We start from the raw sequence: 26,089 nt of genomic DNA on the forward strand, positions 1-26,089 counted from the left end.
CTTATGCTCTGCAGAGTTCTGGTGTTGGATGGAGTTGTCCCCAGGGCTGCCCTCTCCACACTGTGTTATGGTCGTGGAGAAGCTAGAGCTGTATCATTCTTTTAATACTGATACAACAGCAAGCACTGTGGAACACTCTAAAAGCATATTGTATTTTGCCTTTTATTAGAGTTAATTATATCCATGTCTGGTTCTTGCTTTTGGCTATGGGCATCCTGAATTCAATTACTTTGCTGTCTTAATCTTTGAACTAGCTTCTATAAAATTCTTGGCTAAAAGAAGGCACAATTAGAGAAACTTATCTAAGAAGCAAGCAAACATCACCCACTCCTCATAAATACTATAATCCTGTTGTTAAAACAATTTAAAACTCAATTTCTTTACAGGGCAGGGAAGAGGAAAAAATGTGTTAAACCACAGCTCTAGGAGATACTGTAACCCACTGTAATACGTGTCATAAAAAACTCCATAGCAACTGAGGAAATCAGAAGGACAAATTGGTACTTGATTACATTAGATAGAATCTCTGTTAGGATTAATGATAGTATTAGGGTTATGTTTTTAAGGTTCTGTATCTTTTAATAGATGCATACTGAGACATTAAGTCAGAAAGTAATGTATCTGAAATTTGCCCGAAGTAATTATGTCAGAGAAATTATAGATACAATTATACATGAGGCACTGAACTTGGTGAAGAAAGGCTATCGTTTCTGTGAGGTTAAGTGAGGTCACTGGAGGGAGAAATCCACCAATTCTCTACTTTCTGTCCCTTTTCCAGTTTAGGGCTGAAGTCATAATGTCTAATCCCTCCATATCTTGCTGTCCTCTCTCTGTCTCTCTCTGTCTCTCTCTCTGTCTCTGTCTCTCTCCCCCCAACTCTCTCTCTCTCTCTCTCTCTGTCTCTCTCTCTCTCTCTCTCTCTCTCTCTCTCTCTCTCTCTCTCTCTCACACACACACACACACACACACACACACACACACACACACACACACATACACACACCATCAGGTCTTTGTTTCTATATTCCTCCAGCTTGGTAGCACACACTCAGCTTCACAAGTGTTAAAATACAGAAGACTGATATTTTTCAATAATAATGTCTGCAGAAATATGAGGCTTTTTTTAGAGCCAAAGTACTCAAGTCTCTTGTCATTAAAATGATTGTTCTTGCATATAAAATAGGGTTTTGATTGCCTTCATCCAACACTATTTTAAATTTCAATTATGTATAAATGTGTATATACATTATAATTATATACAGAACTATTTAAGTGTTTCCTATTAAAATCACATTCTTTTAAATGGGTAGTTTATTTATTTTGTTTTAAGTTAAAATAAAATGCTGTTGGATGTCTTTCTGATGCTGTGACTATGTGTTGCTGTGATTGGTTAATAAAGAAGCTGCTCTGGCCTATGGCAAGTCAGGTTATAGCCATGCAGGAAATCAAAGACAGAGACAGGAAGAAGAAAGCAGTGTAGGGGAGAGATGTGAGCCAGCAGCCCAAGGAGCAACATGCCAGCAGACTGGTAAAGCCACAGAACACATGGCAAAACATAGATTAATAAAAATGCGTTAATTTAAAATATAAGAGCTAGCTAGCAAGATGCCTGTCATAGGCCATACAGTTTGTAAATAAGATTAAGCCTCTGAATGATTATTTTATAAGCAACTGTGGAACCTGCAGGTGGGAGAGATTTATCCAGACTGCTGGGCAAGGCAGGACTGGAGAAATTTCTGGCTACAATACAACATGTGGATTTCAAGCTTGTTTTCCTTAGAAAGATGGAAAATGTTCTATACTGCTCAGTGGAAAGATGTTTGTGTGTGGAAATGAGTGTGAGAGAGAGCAGCAAGGGTCACAAATTGGATGGTCCATTTGATTGGTTATAGTTTTTCTTTCTAGACGCTACATTAAGAAAAGTTTGGGCTGGGCGGTGGTGGCGCACGCCTTTAATCCCAGCACTCGGGAGGCAGAGCCAGGCGGATCTCTGTGAGTTCGAGGCCAGCCTGGGCTACCAAGTGAGTTCCAGGAAAGGCGCAAAGCTACACAGAGAAACCCTGTCTCGAAAAACCAAAAAAAAAAAAGAAAAAAAGAAAAAAAGAAAAGAAAAGTTTGGGAACTGCCCACTGCAAGGAAACCACAATGATTGACATCATCTGATACCAGTAATGATGAGATTTCCCTGTCAGGGATTAGCTTAGTACACATCCGAATTTCGCTCTGCACCTAGAAAGTCAGCTCTCCCTGTCACATCTTATAACACATTGTCATTATTCCATAATTTGTTTTGATTTATCAATGACTTTCCTGCAATTACCATTCAAGACAGTGGCTAACTATTTTAGGAAGTAAAGGTGATAACGTTCAGTGTATTTCCAAAGATTGGTATAAGATACTCCACAGAGATGGGTCTCAGCAGGGGTGTGTTTATTGGCAAAACTCCCCAGGTAACTCTGACATGTTTCACTAGATGAAACCCTTTGGTCCAAGTAATGAAAATTCACTGTCAAAAAAAAATTTTTTTTCTACTAGAAATGTTATTTTCTATTGTTGAGGAACTCGTGTGTAACTGACATGCCATCACAAAACAGAAGAAAAGTAGTGTGTCCTTAAGTAATATGTAAGTTAAAATAACTTTACTTGGGAAAGCGTGGCTGTGAACTGCAAATTCCACTATTATCTGTATCCCAATTTATTGGCCTTATTTTGAGCTTGTCTGCCAGCAATGTCACCTTGGTTTGTGTCTTCTTCCTTCCTCTGACCTACTATCAACTAAGGCTTTCTGACGGTCTGATTTGCAGATTAGATGACAAATATTTTAGAGAAAGGTAAAGATTCACAGAAGCAAATCCTACTCTTAGTATCTTTACCTACAGTTCTAGTTGATATTTTTTCTCTTCTCTTCATGGAACAAGTTCCCTGCTCTGCCTTCCTTTTTTCTAAGACACATTTGGAGAGACATTTACTGCTCTCTGAAATAGTCCCTGAGAATGTGTTCAATATGTCTTTTGCTCCCTTAATTATATTTTTTGTTCTTTTTTGGCAGTTTTTATAGATCTTCCAATTCTCTTTCCCACTACACATTATATTGTTACAAGGCTTCTGTTTATTGCCTGTAGTACACTTTATACTCCTCTTAACTATACTAGCCTCCAATGACTAAAATGATGAGTGCCAATTGACTTATCTATGAATTGATGGTGAACTCTGAGCAACAAGCTACTGTTTAGAGTCCTCTCTCCAAGATAACAGTCCCCCTAATGCTGTTTCCTTCCAGAAACATCATGAGAATACTTTTGGAGCATCCATCCTGTCAAACAAAGGTGCATAGCCTAGGAACTCAATTTCCATTTATTAAATTATAATTTAAATGCCTACTACCAGAGTATGTTAATCCCTTGAAAATGTGGGAAGAAAAATCTTAATTAAGGGAAGTTTGCATGCTTGTAGAATATCATGAAAGGCTAAGAAAAATCAAGGACCTTTTAAATGATATGGTCCCTTTGTGCTTAATAAAAATGTATATGCCAATAAAACTCTTAAGACAGTCAAGTCAAAAATATCACTGAGCCTCTGCCACAAGCTAGTACTTGTGCTCTGGAGATTCATAGTGAGTGTCCCTAGACTCTCCATAGAGTGAAAGATCTAGGTACTTTCCTGAATTGCAAAACAGAAAACCTTGAGAAACACAACATGGAAGTGTTGCTGAAATGCTTAGAAATACAAATACATAAAATAGCATCCTTTTCTTCAGGGGATTTTTTTTTTTAATAAAAGAATTCATGTTTTCCTCCCCATGCTTGAGATGAAATCAAATAGAACTTTCAATAAAGAAATGCTTAGCAAATTTTGCATTTAAGTCTTAAATTCAAAAAGTCCTTCAAGACTTTGCTCTAGTGTCACCTTTCTGTGGGTCCCCCTTGATCTCTGTTTTTAAAATTACAATCTGCCTCTCAGCACCCTTGGCCAGCACTTTTACCATGATTTTCCTTGCCTTCCAAAAGCCCATACAGTGCCTTGTTTGCTGTCTTGTTCTAGCTGAGGAAGTAAACTTCATTTGACCAAAGTGTGATATCTGTTTGATTCACTCATGTGCCTCCAGATCATCTATTTGATTGCTGAAAACATTATAAATTTATTTTTTCATATGATGCTTAGTCCTTACTTTCAGCATTTCATAGTCTTAATTCACTTGTCTAACTTTTAGCTGAATTGTTCTTTCAAAGGGAAATGTCTAATGCTACATATGTCCTCCGGATGTAGTTATTGTTCCTAATATTTCAAACTCAAAGATATTAAACGTCTTAGAGCTGCAATCTCTGCCTTAATCATCTCTTCATAGCATCTCAGGAGGAGCCACTTTTAAACCATAGCTGGTTCTATAGGTTCAATAATAAAGTTACTTAAGTAGTACACCAATTAAAAGTAACACTAGACACCTAATATCTAAAAACTAATAATAATGGCAACCACAGCTAACTAATAACCACCCATTTGCTTCTACACTTAACTCTATATTGCATAAAATTATGCTACTGTCCAAGAGAAAAGCCTTTCCATATTCTGTTGTGTCTCCATTGCTCAACCTATCTGCAATACCTCCCTGCCTCTACCTATCCTACCAGGACAGTTAAGGCTTTCTCAAATATTTATTGGAGGACAGCAGTCTTCAAATTAATTAGCATATAAGTTCCTTTCCCTGGATCATCTCCTATATGTAACACTTCAGCTCTTCCTCTTTCAGTCCTTCATGAGTAAATGCCTACTTGCTTCCTATTTACATCCAGGTTGCCCTTCCTAATGTACAGGCTATGCCTCCAGTGATTGCACGAGTCAGCATTAACGCCGATTGTCTTGTGTTCACTATGTTCTCTGTGTGTGTCTGTGTGTAAATGGTGTGTATGTGTGTGCTAATGTGTGCGTGTGTGCATGTACACATATGTGTTGTGTGTGTGCATGTACACATGTGTGTTTTGTGTGTCTGTGTCCTTGTGTTATAGTTATAGTCACTTCCTAGTGACTTTTAAAACAGAAACCCTCAACCCAACCCACACTGTAATGCTACAGAAAGATCGAACTGTGGTTCACATAAAGTTGCAGTCAAACTTTGGAAATATATAGGATTTGGGATACTATGTTATGATATTAGAATGCTAACACATGATGTTTTGAAGTCATTTTAATGCCTACTGAATTCTGACTATTTTTATCAATCTTCACCTTTACTTGAATGAGAACATACATTCTACAGAGACTGATACTAAACAACAAAAGGAAAGGAAAGACTGAATTGAGGCTGATGGTAACTCTTGACTGCACGTAACACCAGCTTTACATAGCATCTAGGTGTAGTATGGGTAAAGCTGTAGGAAAATTCTAGATTTCTCAGTCTTATTTTCATATTTTTCCATGACTTGATTCCATTGGTAATATTAGTAACTAGCTACTCTATCTAGAAATCTAATCCTCCATCATTAGTCAAAAGTTATAAAACTGGATTCAGTATACTCAACCCAAACTCTTTTATCTACTTTTTATATAAAATGACACCAAGGATCTTTGTTTTAATTCACTAAAAAGCTCTCATATAGAAATATTGTTACTTCACCAAGTTTCTAAGTAGCAAATAATTCGTTCATTTTTCTCATTCCATTTAAAATTGAAGTTGCAGTGGCTTTACCTTTATTGTTGTCAAGGCCGATGCAGAGTGTTTGATACACTGTTGTCACTGATAAATATTTGCATAATTAGTTTTTAAAATGACAACTGAAATAAACATATACTTGAAATTTTCTCTAGTGTGATTCTATGTAGTGAGGCTCCTCTTAAGTCCTGTGAAAGTGAAGGCTTACCATTTCTTAGGCGTGTCTTTTAAGGGTAACTGATCTATCACTGTAGACCTCACGCTGCTTTAATGAGAAGCAAGTATAGCGTAAATCTGCTGAATGTAGTTGTCTATGTTAACTGAGGCCTATATGCGGTTGCACAAACAAATTGAAAATTTAGATTTGAGAGTGAAGTGCCTCCTGTTCAGGCAAAGGTAGCTAATTTGAAGTAGAGTCATGACGTCCTGCTGGAGCAATTGTGTGTGAGAGGGAGCATTTTGTATCACTCAGAGCTCCACCCTGACCCTCCTGAGACAGCTGGTGAACAAGAATGTGCAAGGCAGTGTCTCTATAGCTACTCATGGATTTGCTCATCTAATCCTCACGGAAAGACAATGAGGTTGCTAACATGAAAATCTCCATTTTACACTTGAGTTGACAGAGCCTTAGGGAAACGAAAATCATCACACTGGTAATTGAGGAGCAGTGATTTTTTTTTTTTAACCCAATCGGCCTTACTTATTACCCTTTCTCCTTTATTGTTTTTTTTTTAAGAAGAGATTAAAAGTAATTATATCACAAAGTCTGATCTATTTGTAAGAATTTGGTTCAGAATTCCTGTGAGTAAGCCAAAAGAAGACTGGGGCCAACTAAGAATTGACTGTCTGAATCTGTAAATGGCCGGAGTGAAGTGGGCAGTTGTTGATTACATCTTATAGTCTCGGAAGATTTACTGCAATTTAAGAACTGTTCATACTGACTCCAGATCCTGAGTTTTCAAGCTCTGAAGACAGCTAAGCTCACAGATACTAAGGTAGATAGGATCCCCACCCCCACCCTCCCACCCCTGGGCTCAGCCCTTCTTCCAGTAAAGACTTGGCCTGCTGTGAGAAACCAGGCCAGGGTACTGCTTCCTGCTGTGAGAAACCCATGACCTTCCTGAAGATTTTTATATCTGGAGACTGAGCCAGGCAGGGGACCAAGGAGCAGACTCAATGAGGGAAACTGACAGATGACAGCTTCCTGTTGGGTGGACAATGGTTTTGTCACACTTGTCCCCCAGTGTGTCTCTCACAACGCTGTTTCTAGAAACTTCAATTCGCTGAAGCAATTCCAAGTCTACAGCGGCCTCCTCAGTATTATCCCAGTGGCTTTCCCAGAGATCCTAACTCACAGGAGGCATTTCAACCAAATCAACGATCCAGGCTAATACTGCTCCAAAGTTGATCTATATTTAAAGGTAGACACACAGCTGGATAGAAACAGCATGAAGCTGGATGTGGTGATTCACACATGGAATCATAGATTCTGAAAGGCAGATGCAGAAGGATGGTGAGTTCAAGACCAGCCTGACTACATAGTGAGACCTTATCTCATAAGATGAAAAGTGGAAGAACAAAAGAAAAGAGTGCAGATAACATGTAGGCATATGTTATTTGTATCGCTAAACCCAAGTACAGCATGCAACTCCTTAAAGTTTATATGTACACGTGCAGAGAGTTAATTTTCATGATTGAACTTGAAGCAGTGTTCAAATTATATCTGTAATTAATAATATTCTCTCCGTTTTCAAGATCATATTTGTTTTCTTCCACCCCAGTAATTATATTTGCAAAATATACAAAGAACCGAGAGAGAGAGAGAGAGAGAGAGAGAGAGAGAGAGAGAGAGAGAGAGAGAGAGAGAGAGAGAGATATCACAGATCAAGGATTTTGGCCAATATGGATCTCAAGGAAGATTCATTTAAGCTAATTTGAGCTCTTTAATCTAAACACTGTAGATACTATGGATCTGGGGGCCAATGAGGTTGGGAATACATTCTCAAAATGCATATTCAGGTATCTGGGGAGATTGCTCAGCAGGTAAAGTGTTTGTTGTGCAAGCGTTAAGGCTGGAGTTCAACTCCTCAGAAGCCTATAAAATGCCAGGTACGGTAGCATGCCTCTGGTGCTCCAGCACAGGCGTATGCATACGTGTAAGTCCCAGAGGCTCTCTGGCCAGGCAGTCTAGTAGAAGCAGGATGTTCCAGGTTCACTGAGAGACTTAACTCCAACAGTGACGAGGAAAGCAGGAGAGGACGACACTGCTTGTTGATCTCTGGCTGCCACATGCCTGCGCATAGGTGGATGCACACAGAAGTAGACCTGCATTCTATTGTTGTTCGATAGGAATTTAAAGGCTGAAGAAGAAATGCAAAACTCTCCGTGGCCTAGTAATGCCAAATGGTAGTTTTAACTACAAATTTTTGTAGGACTATCCATGAAGTTATAGCTGTTTTTCTACACATCTAATACTTTACTCCATTTCACTCCAATTTAAGTGATATCTAATACTTTACTCCACTTTAATCCCCTGCCTTATATAATACTCATCTCCATGAAACTGTATTATATAAATATCCATATAATACCCATTCTTACATTACCTTTAGGTTGAACATCCTATGCTAAGTCTAATACTGTGTCTTCTAATATTGTGAACCTTGGAATTCTTTCACCATTTAGAAGGAATTTTTATGAAAATATAATTTTGTGCAAGAGATTTGTCTATAGCTAGTAACTCCATTTTCCACATTATTTTTGGTTTGTCTGCACAGATTTCAGTGTTGTTCTACCATGCCACAAAACATTTTAATTCCATTAAAGAAATTTTCTGAAGTATGATTATGCAAATATTATCACATTACTCCCAAACCACTCTTCTCTTTAGGGCTTTTAATTTGTTTTCAAAATTAAAATTCATTTTGAAACTACATTTACAGGTTCATTTTCATTTTTGCATGAAGTAACTGATTGGCTGGAATTCTTTAAGGTTCTCAGAGTCAAGGCTTTTAAGAGAGTCAAGGCTTCAAAGAATTTTCCAGAATAAGAACAATGTGACACCTAACAATTGAAATCACACAGTTAAATTTCCCTTCAAAAAACTCTTCAAAAGTGTCCCTGGGATTAGGCTAAGGTAATTTAGAGAGGTTAGTCCTAGGAAGTAAATTCAAAATTGAGACAGAATTTATAATTAGCCTATAAAATTTCCAATCAGCTTCATGTTTATTACTGCTGGGTGTTTTTTTGGCATTCATTATAATGTTGTGTATAATCACCCAGGGATGCTCCTTCAAGGTTGTGCGTCCCAGTACTGTTCCACTGGCTTGGGTGATATCGGTCCTTTACTTTGAATCAGGTACTTTGTGAGTTTGTTGATGGTTTGAATCCTTTATTTCAAGACACAGGAAACAAAAGATTCAAAAATGAATCTTTTCTTGTATTTGAAAATGGCCTTGGCCTTTAGCATTTGGGAGCACACTGGATGAATTTTAAAAAAGGAACTATTTAGAAACTGAAAAGCAGCACATATTGTTGCAGCCACACAACAATGATTTTATTGAAGGGGAAGGGAACTATCGACTCTAAAGATCACTGTCCTGAAACACCCTATTTGTATAATTTCTGACACCCAGGTAGAGCAGGAAACCTTATTGACTCCTTGATCTAAACCTATTCTGAAAGTCCAACAAAATAAAAGAAAGGAAAATGCGAACTTATGTGCTACTGGGATAAATTTCAGATAGGTGGAGGCTCTGGCATAAACAACAAAATCCCAGCAAGGAAACTGATTCAGTTGGTCCTGGTGATGGCGTCAGGGGCTGCAGCCCCAGGAACACAAGCATGTGATAAAATGTCAGGTTGAAAATATCTGTCTAGGGGGAGGAAAGGGAAGGAGGGAAATTGTGCAGTTAAGACTTTAGTCTAAGAAGAGAAATAACAAAAAAGAAACATTTGTCTGATGATTGGGGTCTGCTTGAAGTTCCAACCACACTTTCTGAAGAACATCTCAGTCTGTGAACAAGAACCATCTTGTTAATTTTGGTACTTGCACATCTGTGAAATGGGAGGAGAGATGAAGCTGCTACCTCTATGTATTAGTACTTGCAAATCAAATGTTTTGTCTGTAAAGCTTTAAGCTAACTGAGTAATACGGTCCACAAAAGATTTGGATATAAAGCATTAGAGAGCTAATAATCGCCGTAAGCCAGTAGGAGAAATGAAAATGATTTACTCTGGGGATCTGACTATATTGCTGTTCAGTCATTTATCTAAGTAGGCTATTTGCATATCAGAGAAAAAGGAGGCCCTGTGTGTTTATTTCCCATTTCACCACAGCCTCAAGCTATATAATATATTTGATTTCTGGCTTACCTGATGTTTCAGAGCTATTAGTTCACTTCAGTACTCAGCTTCCTAAAACATATATCTGAACTAAGCTTTGGAAAATAGGAAGCCTAAAGCCAGATTTTTTTTTCACACCATTATTATGTAAATAATACAGTAAAAACTTAAGATCATGAGGTTTTCTTTTGGGCAAGTGAAATCTTATCTTTTCATTCTTGGAGCTATGCTTTCAAAATATAAATATATAAATTCATAATTACACCACAATTTGCTATCTTTAAAATATTTGATGTACTTCTTTGTCTTTATGAATGCTTAACATTTCAAGATGTCTGAACATTGTAACTGTAGCAATCAATTAAGCCTTCCAGCGTCAAAGTCCTTTGGTTTTGGTTAAACATAAGCTAGTATAGAAGATAAAAATCACAAGGTTAATTTTGTACAGCCCCATGTTCCAGGCACTGATGAACAAAAAGCCAGATTCATAAATAATTTTTGTTTTAATTATATTTCTCATAAAGTATAGTATTTATAAAGATTCCATTACAAATCTTCATAAATTACGTTTTTAACAATCTCTGACTGAGTATAGGGCAAATGGTTTTGAATTTGGGAGGATCTAAAATAGTTTTAGCAAATGTTGACTTTATGTTTATAAATTAATATGGTCTGATATTTAGTTCTATAACTTAGGTGAAATATAGCCAGTAAAATTCTGTAACCATGTACCAACCCTATTGATTAATTAATGACAATTAATGACACCAAGTAGCTTCCTTAAGAAATTTAAGAGCTTCCCAGATGGTGTTTAATAGGTTGAAAAGAGTAAAGAAGGGAGAGTGTCCTCAAAAATATGATCATGTTTTGAATTTGTTTGTGCACGTGAAGAAAAGCAAGTGTGGGGCAGAGATTTCTAGGCAACTAAGTCATAGCAAGTTTGACCCTGGCCCATGTAGCCTTCTCTGAGGCCCCATCATTGTATAGACATTGGGAAATACTAGTGACATCCTCCTGAGGCTTGAAAGAGAGATCCAGCGAAGGGGATACCGACAGCACCACTGCAGCTCACAATCTCAAGTTCAGAAATACAGAGATGGTCTAATAGAGATGTGATAGCACAGAAATGATTTCCATTTCCACAGCAGTTAAGCCACCTCATTTCATCTATAAACCATTAAGAAACCTTCTCAAGCATGGGCAAAGGAGGCCCTGAAGAGAAGCTAAGGAAACATATAGATCAAGACCAGGCTAGACCATGAGACTCTTCTTAAATCAGAATTCATAGCTCCTGATCCAGACCAGAACGATGATAGGGCCAGGAGGTACCTAAGGCTCAGCAGTAGGAGAAGCACCCTGTGATCCTAATAAAGAGCCCCTGCTCCCGGAAGTTCTGCCTCTGGAGTCTCACTCACTACCCTGTCTTGTGACTTTCCCAATGGTTGTATGCAAAGATGCTCAAATGGACAAAGCATGGTCAAAGATAAGCAAAAGAACGTGTGCTGCAAGGAGACGAAATGTGGATAACATACACAGGAATGTAAAAAAGAGGATGCCTCCCAGTTACAGAAGAAGTGTGCATCAAAAACACATAAAGTTACTTCTCCTCTGAACTAATTAGACAATACCTACTTGGGGCTTGAACATAATTTTTATTGTAAAATTTGCATTACTGTGGATGAAATCCATCCCTAACATGTATGTAATAAGATCCTCATAAAATAGCAAACCTTGAATATGTATGATTAGTTACCCCTCTCTTGATCCTTTCCCCCAAATATTGTACAAAAGGCTCCAATATATTAATAAATTTTATTTTTCATGGATGATCCTTAAGATAATTATACAATAGCTAAATGATTCTAGTTGTAGGACTTTTTGTAGTTATCAATTTCTACTCAAATGACAATGGCTCCTCGTGACTGAGCTAAAGAGGGGCTTCTGTGTTGGAATCAGAATATAGTCTTACAAAATGATACCCTTCAAAGGACTCTGTCACATCCAGATTTCTAGAGAGAATACTCAGATATTAGGTGCCTGGCTTAAAAGAACACAGGTCCTGGGGTAGATTAAATGTGGGTAGATTAATGTTATAAGTGGTACTTATTGGACATTTTTCCTATTCACAGGGAACTTAGCCTCTTCAGTTGAATACCTTTGGTTCCCAAATTGATTTATAAGTACAAGGAAAATGATTCAGTCTTGGTGTCTTTAAGACATGTGAATTCAGAATTCTTAAACCTTTAAGTTTATTGAAATCAGAGACTATACATTCATTACCATCTGATTTTGCCTATTCCTCTTCCTATATTCTTCTATATTATATATTCTACATTTTATTCTATATTATATATATTCTTCTATATAATGAGCTAATCTGTCCAATAATGAATAACAGGATAAATTGGTGGATAAAATTGGACATTTTGGTATACATTCTACCTTTTTTTTTTTTTTTTTTTTTTTTGGTTTTTTCGAGACAGGGTTTCTATGTGTAGCTTTGCGCCTTTCCTGGAACTCACTTGGTAGCCCAGGCTGGCCTCGAACTCACAGAGATCCGCCTGGCTCTGCCTCCCGAGTGCTGGGATTAAAGGCGTGCACCACCACCGCCCGGCTACATTCTACCTTTTAATATTGCATTATTTATAATAAAAAAATGACCATTTTTGGTCCTTGAGTCATCTTCGTAATAAGGAACATCTTCTTAGGGATAAGTTTAATATTTAAGCAAAAGCAAAATAATCTTCATAAATGTGTAAGAGTTCTTATCAGGTATCATGTCACTGAAATAATTTGTAGTTGATGAGAACCATGAGGACACCATCTAACCCTGTACTAAGTCCTTCTACTAAAATGAATGGAACATAATTTTTAAGTATCCATCTTTCATTTTAAAGTGTCCTATAAGCTTCAGTATTGTATGGTGCTCACGCATTCCCTTTCTACACTACCTACGATAAAATCTAAGTCTGGAGAATAAGTGAATTACCAAGGTCAAAGTAATAGGAAATGTATAACCAAGGCTAGAATCTATATTTTATTTTATTTCCCAGCCTCAGTATCTTCTACAATACTGTTACAACTGGCTGAGTATAATAATGCGCACTGGGCATTTTCAATACTAATAGAAAAAAGATTATGGTCTCTAAAACTTTCATATGTTATGGTTGTTGATCATTTATACCCTTGATACCAACTTCTTTTAAAACAAGGAACACCTTGAAGTTCTTTCTTCTTCCCTATGAGTGAAATGCAGTTGTGTCCAGTGGCAAAACTCACTCTGCAAATATTAACCACATGCAAATATGTAAGGAAGGGTCACAGAGAAATACAAGTGTGTGACTGCTATACTCCCTCTCTTTATCACCACAGAGGAAAAAAAAAATGACCTCCACTGACAATGGAAAGGCAACCTGGCTCACAGGGTAATGCTTTCTGGTCTGTGTGTCTTTCACAATCCATTTACTATCTGTAACTAGCTGCCATGTCACCAACCTTTCAAAACTGCTCCTATGCCCTTCACTGACAATTATGTAAATACATTCTAATGATTTTTTAACTATCTTTAAAATATTGTGCCTATCTCAAAAGAAGAAATTTAGTTATATATTTCTTAGAGAACTGAGTCTTTTAAAAGAAGGTTAAAAAAAATAGAGGACTATTTCAAAAGAAATGAATAATAACACAGGTTCCCCCTTGAACCTGTTGGGATTTTAATTCCCTACTGCGAAGCTTAAGAACTTCCATTTTTCATGCCTGGCATTCCTCCAGAATTCTGGCCAGTAATGACTACCTGTGAGTAATGGCTTGTACACCTTGAAATGATGGCTTGTTCCCCCTGCAAATTTGTCATTCTTAGCTGTGAACTATGGAAGACCCTTGAAACAGATCTACCACCATGAGCTAGAACTGCTTTCCCAGGGGTCTGTGCACATAATTAGCTCATGTTGTTGTGTGGCTATGGCTGTATGGAGTGCTGGCTGAGTCTGAGGGACTGACTTTTCTAATCACCGCTGCGTCTACCATTTTAACTGGTTACTTCATCGCTCTATTTTGGGTGTCTAAGGGCGACATGCTCATCCTTACCTACTCACTTCTGTGAGAAGAAAATGTGTCCCAAGTGACCCGATATTAAAATACCACAAAGCACTTTAACTGTAGGTGATACTGTTGTCATTAGAATCTCTTCTCTTCAAGGTGGCATGTGACTGTCTCCAAGGCATTGAAAATACTTAACTAAAATCAAATCATCACTCTTAGCCTGTATCTAGTCACTGTGCCTTGGCTGGAGGTTTAGAACATCCATTCTCCTTTCTGGCTTCCGTCTTATAATGAAAATGAATCCCAAATGGTAATTTCTTAGGCTTTGTTAGGATCTTCTCAGGGTAGCAGGCTAAAGCTATAAACACACTATTGATATGAATATGGGTTTCTCTCTCTCTCTCTCTCTCTCTCTCTCTCTCTCTCTCTCTCTCTCTCTCTCTCTCTCTTTCCCTCCCTCCCTCTCACTCTTTCTTCTCTCCCACCTCTCTTCTATCTCTCCATGTCTCCCCCTCTCTTTCATTTTATTTCTTTTCCTGCTCAACTCTTATCCCCAGAATCTATAAGAACCTATGGAAAATTGCTTGTCCCCACAGGTACCAGAATCCAAAGCCCCTGGGATCCTGACCAAAGCAACATAAACGAGAGAATGTAAGGAGCACCAGGACAATTTTTAAATCAGCCTGCTATGCATATGAAGTGCAAGCTGAATGCCCTATGATACTCTGACCTGTTTTTACACAACATTTAAAGAGGAAACTTCTTCGATTTCTTTTTCACAGCTCCTTATACTAAAAAAGCAGTATGTTGAAGCTATTGTGATTTGTTAAACTTTGTATTCAATAAAGAAGCTCTTCATTGGCTAAGTTCCCACAAAGTAATTCAGGCTTCTCCAGTAAGAAATAGCTTCACAGAGTGATAGGAAAGGGTGGAAATTCCTATAGGGATTTCGTAACCAGAGGCGGTGGATAGGAGGGAAACTATGCACTGTTCCACTCTGGACTTCCCCCTCCGCTGTAGATACACTTGCACAGACAGAGTGTCAGCTGCTGTTTGCCTCAAAATCTGATTCTGCAAAAATGAAGATCATAAATTTTTCCTCTGATAAGAAAGTCAAGAGAGAACGTGGGAATGCTGTGTTTCTCCCTGTAGTGTGACTTCCAAAGTCAAAAATTCGTAGATAGTTCCCTTCTCAATATTTAAAATCTTCAAAAGCTTCTCTCTTGAGAAACTTTTCCAGTGGTCCATTGTATAACAAAGGTTTAACATATTGTGTGTGGGGGCTCAGCTTATGTACATAGGAGCTGCCCCATTCATTAGAGTCACAATAAAATTAAGGCACAAACCAAACTACGATAACTTTTAAGTTTTTTATAGCACACTTATATTTTAAACGCTCATAGGAACTGGAGTCATTCTCTATTTGGTAAAGATCACTGTACTTTTACTCAGAGAAGATAAAAATCATGTTAAATCAATAGATGCTATGGTAAAGCAGTTGTTAATAAATAACACTTTGGAACTGTATTCAATGTGGTACTTGCTCTGTCCGCACCCCGCTGGCTTCACAGCTAAACCATGCCCTGTGCGGTGTTATCTGAAACAGCAAACAGGGGGATTACCTTCACAGAGAGGAGCCTGATGCCAGGTCTGGAGAAGTTCCATTGTCGCTTCGCAGTCACATTGGCAAAACCAAAGCCACCCTTCAGTGTCTTCACTACTTTGCAAGCTGTCAAAATCCTCGTCATTTTGAAGAGATTTTGTGACTACAATTAAATCACAAATATTTTCATGAGATTTTTTGTTACCCCACTTGTTTTTAACCAATATGAAAGAAAGCTGTGTGGGGGACCAAGCAGTGGAGGCTGAAAGGCTGACTGCACAGCGATCTTTGACTTCCCATTCATTCTGCCATTAAATGTCCTATCCACAGCTCCTCCTCCCCTTAGCCCCTCCCCACAAGCTGATGTCCAGAGATGTTCTAAAGGACATGTCATACAAATTGCAACACCACAAATGCAACCTTCCCCTGTGAAAATAATGCTAATGCTGTAGCAAGGCAGCCAGCCCATCAAAGGAGTTGCTTATGCAGCTGAATAAGATTACCTAGGCACTGTGACCAGCCTTAGATGTTCCCCTCACTCCAAGGGCAGTAACTTTCTAATAATGCGAAAGATCAAACACATTTCTGTGTTGCAAGTGACGTAGGATTTGCCCTAGAAGATATTTGGATTTCAAGGAAACGCAACCTTAGACATTTTCTGGTTGGAAAAAGGTGATGGAAACCACGTACAGTAAAGAAAACATCAAAATGAACTTTTCCCATAGATATACAAGAAAGCCATCTGAATTATTTGGGAAGAGGGGCACTGGTGAAGTAGTATATTATATTCTTCTTACAACATTGCTCTGCCTTCCAGATTTTAAAGCTATCAATGACACTAATCAGAACACAGCTAGAGCAAAGGCACCTACTATATTATATAACTCTAAATCTCTCAAGCTTGTAAAACATGAATGGAACAATGGAAAATGACTTAATATAAACATTCATCTCAATTATTTAGTAATTAAAATGTCACCTGGAATAATCCAAAATGAGCATTCATGTTTTGATCTATATAAAATTACTCAGTCCATCCCTCAGCCAAAGGTAGAAATAGGTAGTCAAAGGGTCACATTGGCTGGCAAGGCATCTCACTTAAGTCAAGGTCTGTAAAGAGCAGAAAGCCCCACAGCATCATGCTCAGATAGACCTGAAGGCCAAGCATGGAAGACTTATTCATTAGGACTCCATAATGAAAATGATGACACAAAGATACGGTAATTTCACTGACATGATATCAATGCTGGAACGGGGAATACAAGTCTATAAATAAATAAATAAATCTCAAAACAGAGTTTAAACTAAATCTTCTGTCTTGATGCATGGATGTATAAACATTCTCTGGGCTCAAACAATTTGAAAAAAATTGGTTGAATATTCTAAACTAAATTCATACGTTGTGACTCCATAACCAACCTCTCTAGATTGGAAAGCCCCACAATGGATAGAATTTACAACCAAACTGCCAAACCCCATGGCATGAGGGAGGGAACCTGCATTTGGGCAGGTCAAAGGGGTGGGGCTTAGCAGGTGATGGGTAGGGAATCACGAAAGTCAGGCAATGAAATTTTAAAAGAAATAGTACACGTTCACAAAAGACATTCTTCAGGTTTTGATTTCTTCCTCTTTTTTACTGCATTCTTATGATCATTTGTTCACATAAGCTGCCTACATTCAGCTGAGAGGGCTGACCAGAGTACATCACAGACATGGGTAACCAGAATTGTCTTAGAAAATTTACTCCTCATGAGCAGAGTCATGGTGGGCAGGTCCTCTAAGCTTATATAAGTTATTTGTCTGGAAAAGCTAAACTATTTTGCATGGACTTACCCTCTTTTATTTATGCACTTATCATAGCTGCCACTGTTTACAGCTTTGTTATTTTCTTCTATATAATCCCGTATTGAAAAATTAAATCAAGGCACTTCTTGCATTTGAAAGAGTTAGAAACATTGTAGCACCTTTTAATTTAATGCTTTAAAAGTGTTTTATTCCTTCCCATAAATTGAAATAAAAAGTCTTGAAATGTTCTCTCTCTCTCTCTCCTCTCTCTGTCTCTCCGTCTCTCTGTCTCTCTGTCTCTCTGTCTCTCGCTCTTGCTTTCTCTCTCGCTCTCTCTTTCTCTCCCTCCCTCCCTCCCTCCCTCCCTCCCTCCCTCCCTCCCTCCCTCCCTTCTCCCTCCCTCCCTCTCCCTCCTGGTTGGGAAGACAGACAGTTCAATGGGTAAAGTGTTTGCTGTGCACACATGAGTACCTAAGTTTGGATCCCCAGAACCCATCTAAAGCCGGACAGGACGGCTTGCATCTACAACCCTAATGATCCAATAGTGAGATGGGAGATGGAGCCATGAGAATCCCAGGAAGCTTATGGATCAACTAGCTTGGCACACATGGTGAAAAGCAGCAAAAGCCTGTCTCAAACGAGGTGGAAGGTGATAGCCAACATGCCAGATTGTCTTCTGACCTCTATTCATGTACTGTAGCACAAAGGAACACACACACACACACACACACACACACACACACACACAAATAAATAAGAGTATATGTGTACACTATACATCTGTGTGTATATAATCATTGAATAATACAATTACTTATCATCTCTTTATAAAATAGAAGCATTCAGTCTTCCAAAGTATTTTATTTTAGAAATTTGCAACTGGGGTATCTGTTATTGTAATAGTATTATATTGATTACTGTGATTAATTTATTTTCATTTTTATATTTAAAGAAATTTGAAAAATAAATGTTTTACACCAAATATTACCTCAATCAACAATTTTGTATATTTTCTTATAACATCTATGTCTATGTGAATTTCAAAGCTACAAAGATGTCAGTGAAGTTACATAGTGTTTTGTGAAGCAAAATTCATATCAAAAACATGTTTATTATTGTTATAAAATCCTTTATAAGTCTTAACCTTAATCCTTTATAAGTCTTAACCTGGTTCTGCTTTCATTTTTTCCTATTGCTATTGCATTGCATATCAGTATTGCCATTTTGATCAATATTGTTAAGTTTCTTTCCAAAAGAAATATGTCCATTTACTTAGCAATTGCAAATTAAGTTCCCCTTTCAAAGCACACAACCACTACCCCTAGTGTTACCTTTTATATCTGTCTTTCCTTTCATGCAGTAAATAGCATTTGGTTTCACTTAACATCAAGGTTCCTGCTGAGGCTGAACACTTCTGGTCACATCATCTTTGTTCCCATTAATCCATTCATGGTAATAATCATTTCACACATAAAGCAAAACTGACTGCCACCATATAGATGCTGACCATGTCTTTTCTTCATTTGTCAAAAGAAGAGATCTCCCACCAATTGAAAAGTGAACAACTCATTGTGGAAAATTAAGACCAAAGGTTTAGAATAAATAATGGTATTAGCAATTCTTCTTCAAGTGTACAGAAACTATCAAATGCCAATTCTTGAAGCATGACTTGCCAGGTAATGAATCAGAAACAATTCTAAGAAAGAGAGTTTCTGTTAAAAAAAAAAAAGCCATCTAGATAGCAATTGTGCAATAGAGACTTTGGGGACTTGGATGAATGAATGAATGAATGAATGAATGAATGAATGATGATGATGGTGAATTTATATGTACTGAGTTCCTGGCTGATCTGTGACGATTATTTGAGCAGTAGCAAACAAAATCTTACGTCAATAAACCCAAGATGAAATAAAGATGACTAGGAATCAGAAAAAAAAAAGAGTTCTAGTTTTACAAAAGTATCTTTAGAAAAAAAAATTAAGTTAGAAGCAAGGCATGACTGGAAGGCAAGAAATTCAAAATAAAGGGAATGCAAAAGCTCCCTGAAGAAATCCCCACTCTTGTGTCTAAGTGGGAATGTGTGAAAATGAAATACACAAGGAAGAGTGGCCGAGTCAAGTCTGTGGCTTTATTAGCCAAAGAACAATGCAGGCCCACAGCCACAGTAAGGATGTGGACAAGGAAGGCCATGCTTTGAAAGAAAAAGATGAGGACTATACCCACATAAAAGGCACATACTTTCTTTGCTCAGAAGTGAGGGCATGCTGATAGAATGTTCCCTCAAGTTTAAATAGGAAGATTTCAACTTGTTTTAGTGGCTTGCTAACATGTCAGATGTTGATAATGACAATGGACAGATATCAAGTGGTTTAAGGAAGGGTTTTTAAAAAAAAAAAAAAAAACCAGTGTCTTTGGAAATTCAATCAAGTAAAACATGTCCATTAAGATCCCATTGACATGTTGAGGGCTAGAAAGTAAGGAACCAATTATGATGAATGTGTTTATCAATCTAACATTTGATAACATAAACGTTGAAGTGATATAAAAGAAGTTGAAAAATGAACCCAGAGAAGAGACCTTGTAAAATTGGTTTCACGCAATAAAACCCCAAGGTACATGTGATTTATAGCCTATGATAATAAAAAAGCAATCACTTATAAGCCCCCAAGTGTTTGAAAACACCTTAAAGAGAACAAGTTCATCCACATATGCAACATGTAATTATATTTAACAACAATAAATTTTGTTGTACTCATAATTGTGTTAAATGTCATTATTTCTAGTTGAAGCAAAAATATCAGACGCAATCTACCTTAATACAAGATTATCAGATTTATTCTAGGCTGACATTGGGTGCATGTACAATTTGTAGAGAATGTATAAAAATAAGCTGTTGCAAGTGAGTCAGCCAAGTATATCAAGGACAAGTGAAAAGAAAAGAGAGTAGACAATTCTTTAGAAAGTTGGTTTGGAACTCAAGTAACCTTGGCAAAACAAAGACAGTAAAACATAAACACAGTGAAGTGAAGTCCAAGTGAGGTCAGATGTAAGTCATCGCAAAAGATGAAGGAAAACATCTGCAAAGAAAAGCTGTGGAGGATTGATTTGGGGAAAGAAGGCATGTGTATGGTTAATACTGAATAGCAAGAGGCCCTAAGTTAGTCATATCTGACAATACTTGCATAAAGCATATTTAGAAAACAGAATCTAGAGAGAATTAAGAAACAAAACTGAAAGTTTATTGGAAAGTTAAATATTGAATAAAAATTTTAAAATTACTACTTTGACAGTGGCTATTAAAAGTTAAAATCATGGCATGTAGGGTTACTAATCAAATTCAGTCCTCCTTAATGCTGAAATAAAGGAAATTATTCAATGATAAATTTAAAGGATATTACAGAAGAAGCTAAAACACTGGAGTTTATGATTACAATGTTTTAGCATATCACATATGTTTATGTAAAAAGGTGGGCATATGTATGTATAAATACATATTTAAATAAATTTATTTTAATAGTTCGAATCATGAATAATGTTGAGCAATTTGCCATTTATCTCATTGTTAGGCACCTGCATACCTTATCTGTAAAGCTTAGAAGCAATTCCTGGAATTATCAACTGCTGTTCCTGTTTTATAGCTAGTCGTGTGCCCTAGCATTGTAAGTAGTTTGTCTAACAGCACCGAAGAGTGGCAAAGCCAGCATCAGAATTCAACTCTTAGCCAATGAGAAAGCAGGCATAACAGCATAGAATGTAGTTGGAGAGAGTGGGCTGGGCAAGAACCAGCAAGACACAAACATTGTCCAAGAGTGGGAGTGTAAAAATCAGACCTCAGAGCTCACAAGTCTTTACACCATCACATGAAATGAAGATAATACAACTTCAGTAAAAGTCAAATCATGAGAGCATGAAGCAGTTGTGACTTTGGGTATTGCATTTAAATATTAAATTGAGGAGAATAGTGTGAGAAATACACTAACAATCTTTCTTCTGCAATCCAGATCAAGCAGGTCAGACTGAAACGTGGCCAGACTTAACTAAAATAGCAAATCACGTTCTGTAAGTTTTCGATTTTATAGCTCATTGCTTGCAATTCCTTATTCTAGAGCCACAGAATCAGAGTCATTTAGTGTCATTGAATTTTCATATTCATCTGGAAATAAAATGTAGAATAACCAAAAAATAACCAATTCAAGAAGTATTTGTTTAAAAATGTGCCAGTATAACCAAACGATATATATCAGAAAATAGAATTGGCTTTAGCTAAAAATGATTTCAAGAAAGTTGGCAACATTTAAGTGCCTCACCTGTATTCTTAGAAGGCAAATAGTATAAACTATATATATAGCTTTATATAGCTAGAATAAACCTTTAAAATGATTTTTCTGGTTCTTTTATTTTGTCTATTTAAGAAACTGACATATAGGCAAATATATAGTCACTTTATTATTCTTGAGCTATTCATTACTGAGACCTTTAGTAAAAGTTTTTAACTTAGTTTTGAAAAGAGTCAATGTAGACTTGAGCTCCAAATAATTGCCACATTTTAAATAAAATGATTTTGTGAATAATTATTTCAAATAAAAATAATTTTTGAATATGTAGTGTTAATACTAAATAGCAAGAGGAAAGATGATAATAAAGTGTCAGTTGAGCTAATCTTGGTCAAAGTATTTTCTTAAAACTTGACCTAATCATGCTTACAATGGAAATTTCACAAAATAGAATGGCTAAATCATTGGATGTGTGCTTACTCTAACTGGTAAAATATTTCTACGAAAATGTAAAAAAAAAAAAATGAATTCATCAGCAGCCTTCTTTGCACAATGATTATTATTGCCAAAAGCCTCCAATCTTATAATGTGCTGAACAGAACAAACTGCTCTGATGGACTTGTTTTCTCAACTTGTCAAGAGTAAACACAAATGATTTTGCAAGACTCTAAAGAGCAACCTTCACCATGAGGAGAGGTGGTAATTCGGGTCATGTGCCAGGACACTACTGGACCCTTTTAAACTAAACATGTGTGATGATCACAGTTTAGAAGTATGTTGTGTAATGGGCTTGAAGGTACCGACTTGGTGAAGCAAGAGAAAGACATTTACTTTAGAATGACGTTGAGGACTTTTTAAACAGGCCATCTACGCAAATTTCTATTCCACTCTATTCAACAGGTCAGTTTATATATCAAATCTGACACCTTCTGAGGCCTCCTACTTTCAAGAGAATTTAATCTAGGAAGATGTGTTTCACCTTCTCGGAAACTGGATGAATGCTTTCACAAACTTTGAGTTCCATTATCCTAAAATGTTATTGCAGATCGCCAGGAAAGCAATGTACAATTATTTCTCCCTCCAGACTTGTAGGTTGTGAATGGTATTATTATAAAGCATTGAGTATTGTGGTGTTGTTATTGGTGGCGGTGGTGGTGGTGATGGTGGTGGAGGTGGATGTGGTGTTGGTGATGCTGTTGTTTATAGAGACTAATTTTTTTAAGAAAATTAATGCTCTGAAAGAAAAACGATAATAACATAGAGATGAAAAGCAACAAAAGAAGAAAGAAAGAGAAACCAACATGCTGATCTTTGAATTCTATTAACTGATAGAAATTAGTCAACATCCTCCTTGAATCGCAATTCCTGGTGTGGCTGAATGTTGGAGAATTAAGTGTTTTACTCTGGTGTTGTTTACTTGATGTTATTCATCCATAACCTTTCCTCGCCTTCATTAAGATCATTTACAGCTCAGAAAGAAGAAAATATATTTCCATCAGTTTATCCTGGATTAGGAAATAAAGGGTGTTCTTAGAAACTTCAGAATCTGCAAAAGCAAAGGAATCGTTTTTTTAAAAGTTAAAAACTATGAAAAGATTTCAAAGTGTTATGTTTAAAAGTTAACTAACTAGCTGGGAATTTGGGAATGTGCCTGTAAAATCCTAACACTTGGGAGATGGGAAGGCCAGGAGTTCAAGGCCAGTCTCTGCTACATAGGAAGTTTATGGCCAGCTGTGCCACAGTAAACCCTGTCTCAAAAAAGAAAAATAAATTTAATTGACTGTAATGAGATGCTGAGGTTGAACAGTAGTTCTAGAAGTTCAACAAGAAGAATAATTAGACAAGTTTTAAAGAGTAGGAGAGATGGCATGAACAAAGACTAAGTAGGACTGTGTTAGTCTAGATGGTTCATTAATGTTGCTTGGAAAAAGAAAAGTTTTTCAAATGTGAGTAAGACCTATACTAACAATGGTGAATGCGTTCTTCAAAAATTAAATGTTCTGACTCAAAAAGTCACTTGCCATGTCTGGTTTTCTGCTATGGTCTAACCAATTCATTTGTAATTGACTCACTCGGTAGCATTTCTCTTATTACAATTCATATACATTTAAATCAAAGATAAATGGAGGACTTTGGGGGGACAGGCTTGTAATATAAGAATGCAAAGGTCCAGGTATGAAACATTGTTACTCTCACAGAAACTGAGGAATCTCTCAGAAATGGATCCAACTTAACTCTAAATCTCAAATGTCCATACAACTGTACACCCTGTAGACAGACTGACCCATAGACAAACCTTTAAATAAAAGACAAACATACTTTAAATTAAATCATTTGTTAACACTTCATTGTTTTCTTCTTTTACTCTTTAGGGGACAAGGCTAGAAAACTTGAGTCATAATGAAAACCCCATGCCTTTGCCCAGGCACTTTTCAGTACTGTAATTTTTATTCACAAGTGAATCAAAACATTTCAGTTGTTCTTTGGGCACAACATAAAAGCTTTGTTGTTTGTTAAGTTTCCATTTTAGTTTCCTTTTCAATACACAAAGCACTTACTTACTGCAAAGATACAGCACAGCTTGTCTTAATAACAGAATATCAAAATGCTGCAGTGACCTGAGAAACAAGAATTGCAAATATGGAAATAAACACCTAGATTGTCTCAAAATTAAGTTCTAAATTGTCTATGTATACAAATTGCACTTGTAGCTAATTAACTATGAGACCAGACTAAGTGCCATGAAAGTCCATGTTTTAAAGAGGAAGCCCTCTCCTAAATAATGATTATATTGAACTAAATGCTTATATAATATAATAAAAAGTGGCAAATATATTCATTTAGCATCATTACTTTGTTTAAGTGGCTATTTTTCAGCCCTTAGAGTTTGTAAGTAGAATTTGGGCTCATAGTCTAGGTGTAGGCCGGGATGGTGACAAGTCAAAATGGCTCTTGAGCATGACTGTTAAGTCAGGTTGCTGGCAGAGACTAGGGCAGGGGAGGGTCCAGTTCTGTGAATTCTTTCACCTGCCACTAGGGCAGCTGGCTGGACTCCAATCTGTCCTAGTACTCAAGATCCCGGATGATATTTTTCTCTTTTTGCCACACAAACTTCACCAGAGAAAATACTTAGGACATGGTAGACCAAGTAGAAGAAAGAAAAAAAAGTCCAAGGAAAAGCGCGTGATTATAAAATAACACATATAAAAGACATAACTCAGTCTTCACCGGGGCTTGACACTCACTGTGTCAAAAACCATCCAACTTGTGTTTACTAAAGTTTTCCCGGTACAAAACGGAATTGACAGAGGAAAGACAAATAAAGCAGACTGGGACTCCCTTAGCCAACATAAATTAATGCAATGCTTTGCCCTATGAGGAAATCTGAAGCTAAATGATAGTGAACTTTCTCTGTTTGCCTGTATTCTATCAAACTTTCAAATTCCTACAAAATCATGCTCTTTTTTTTTTCCTGAGACATGTTCTTCATGAACATCGTGTATATGATCAGTCATCACATTGTAACAGTATGTCCTATGCTAACACTACTATCCTGAATAAAATTAATAAATATCTCCATGTTGTTTTTTAACTACAGGGCAAGACTAAGAAATGCAAGATGTTCTAGTTTTCCAAAGCTTTGGTCTGATTTCTTCCCAATTTTGTTTGTGTGATCCTAAATTAATCTTTTCCCTGCCTCTGTTTAGCATTAACAAATAGGAAATAGTAGCATGTATCACTTCTTATGAGCCATGAGGGGTAATCCTTAATCCCCCCCTTCCTTCAGTGTTGACTAAAAGTTTTTTACAGGCCAAGAGCGGTGCTAAAAATTCTGAGAATAAAAATGAGAATGGAAGACAGGCTTGCTCCTGCGAAAACTCACACTCAAAGAGCCTTTAGAGTTTATTCTTAGAAGCAGAAACATCTTCTCTGGTGTCAACTGAACAATAAAGAAAGAGAAAGGGAACTGCAAACCTAAGAAGCTCAAGACCCCCAAGACCCAAGGACAACAGACCAAATCAATATTCCTCTCCAGCGGCCCTGTATGAGCACATGTCTGTACACTTCACAAAATCAAAAGCCCCCCACATCCCAAAGGAGTTGACCCACACCCTAGGAAGCTCCTCAGATCCCACAGTTTCTCAGAAAATAAAAAGAACCAGACTTTGTAAGCGGACAAATGTGGCTGAAAAATCTGATTATCAACACCGGGCAAATTAAACTTTTGGCATATGCAGGACTAAAAGACAACGTATAAAATGAAATCTCATATGAGTAATAAAAAAAACAGACGTTTTCTAAAAATATATGAAACATAAGTCCAGGATAAATATATGTCAGTATGAATTTAGATTAATATTCAATGCTAGAAACACATGAGTCAAAACATTTTAA

At 37.0% G+C, this 26,089-nt stretch overlaps 1 protein-coding gene across 2 annotated transcripts in view; it reads right to left on the bottom strand.

The window, feature by feature from the left end:
- The window catches only part of Cps1 (carbamoyl-phosphate synthase 1), a 187,014-nt gene that overhangs the window by 100,154 nt on the left and 60,771 nt on the right, over nucleotides 1-26,089 (bottom strand). For both annotated transcript variants that reach the window (XM_059278327.1, XM_059278328.1), the window contains one exon: nucleotides 15,655-15,798. In XM_059278327.1, coding sequence (XP_059134310.1) covers nucleotides 15,655-15,798 — 144 coding nt within the window. The remainder of the gene's footprint in view (nucleotides 1-15,654; nucleotides 15,799-26,089) is intronic.

Source organism: Peromyscus eremicus, chromosome 13 (assembly GCF_949786415.1).
Source record: "Peromyscus eremicus chromosome 13, PerEre_H2_v1, whole genome shotgun sequence".
NCBI classification, from domain to species: domain Eukaryota; kingdom Metazoa; phylum Chordata; class Mammalia; order Rodentia; family Cricetidae; genus Peromyscus; species Peromyscus eremicus.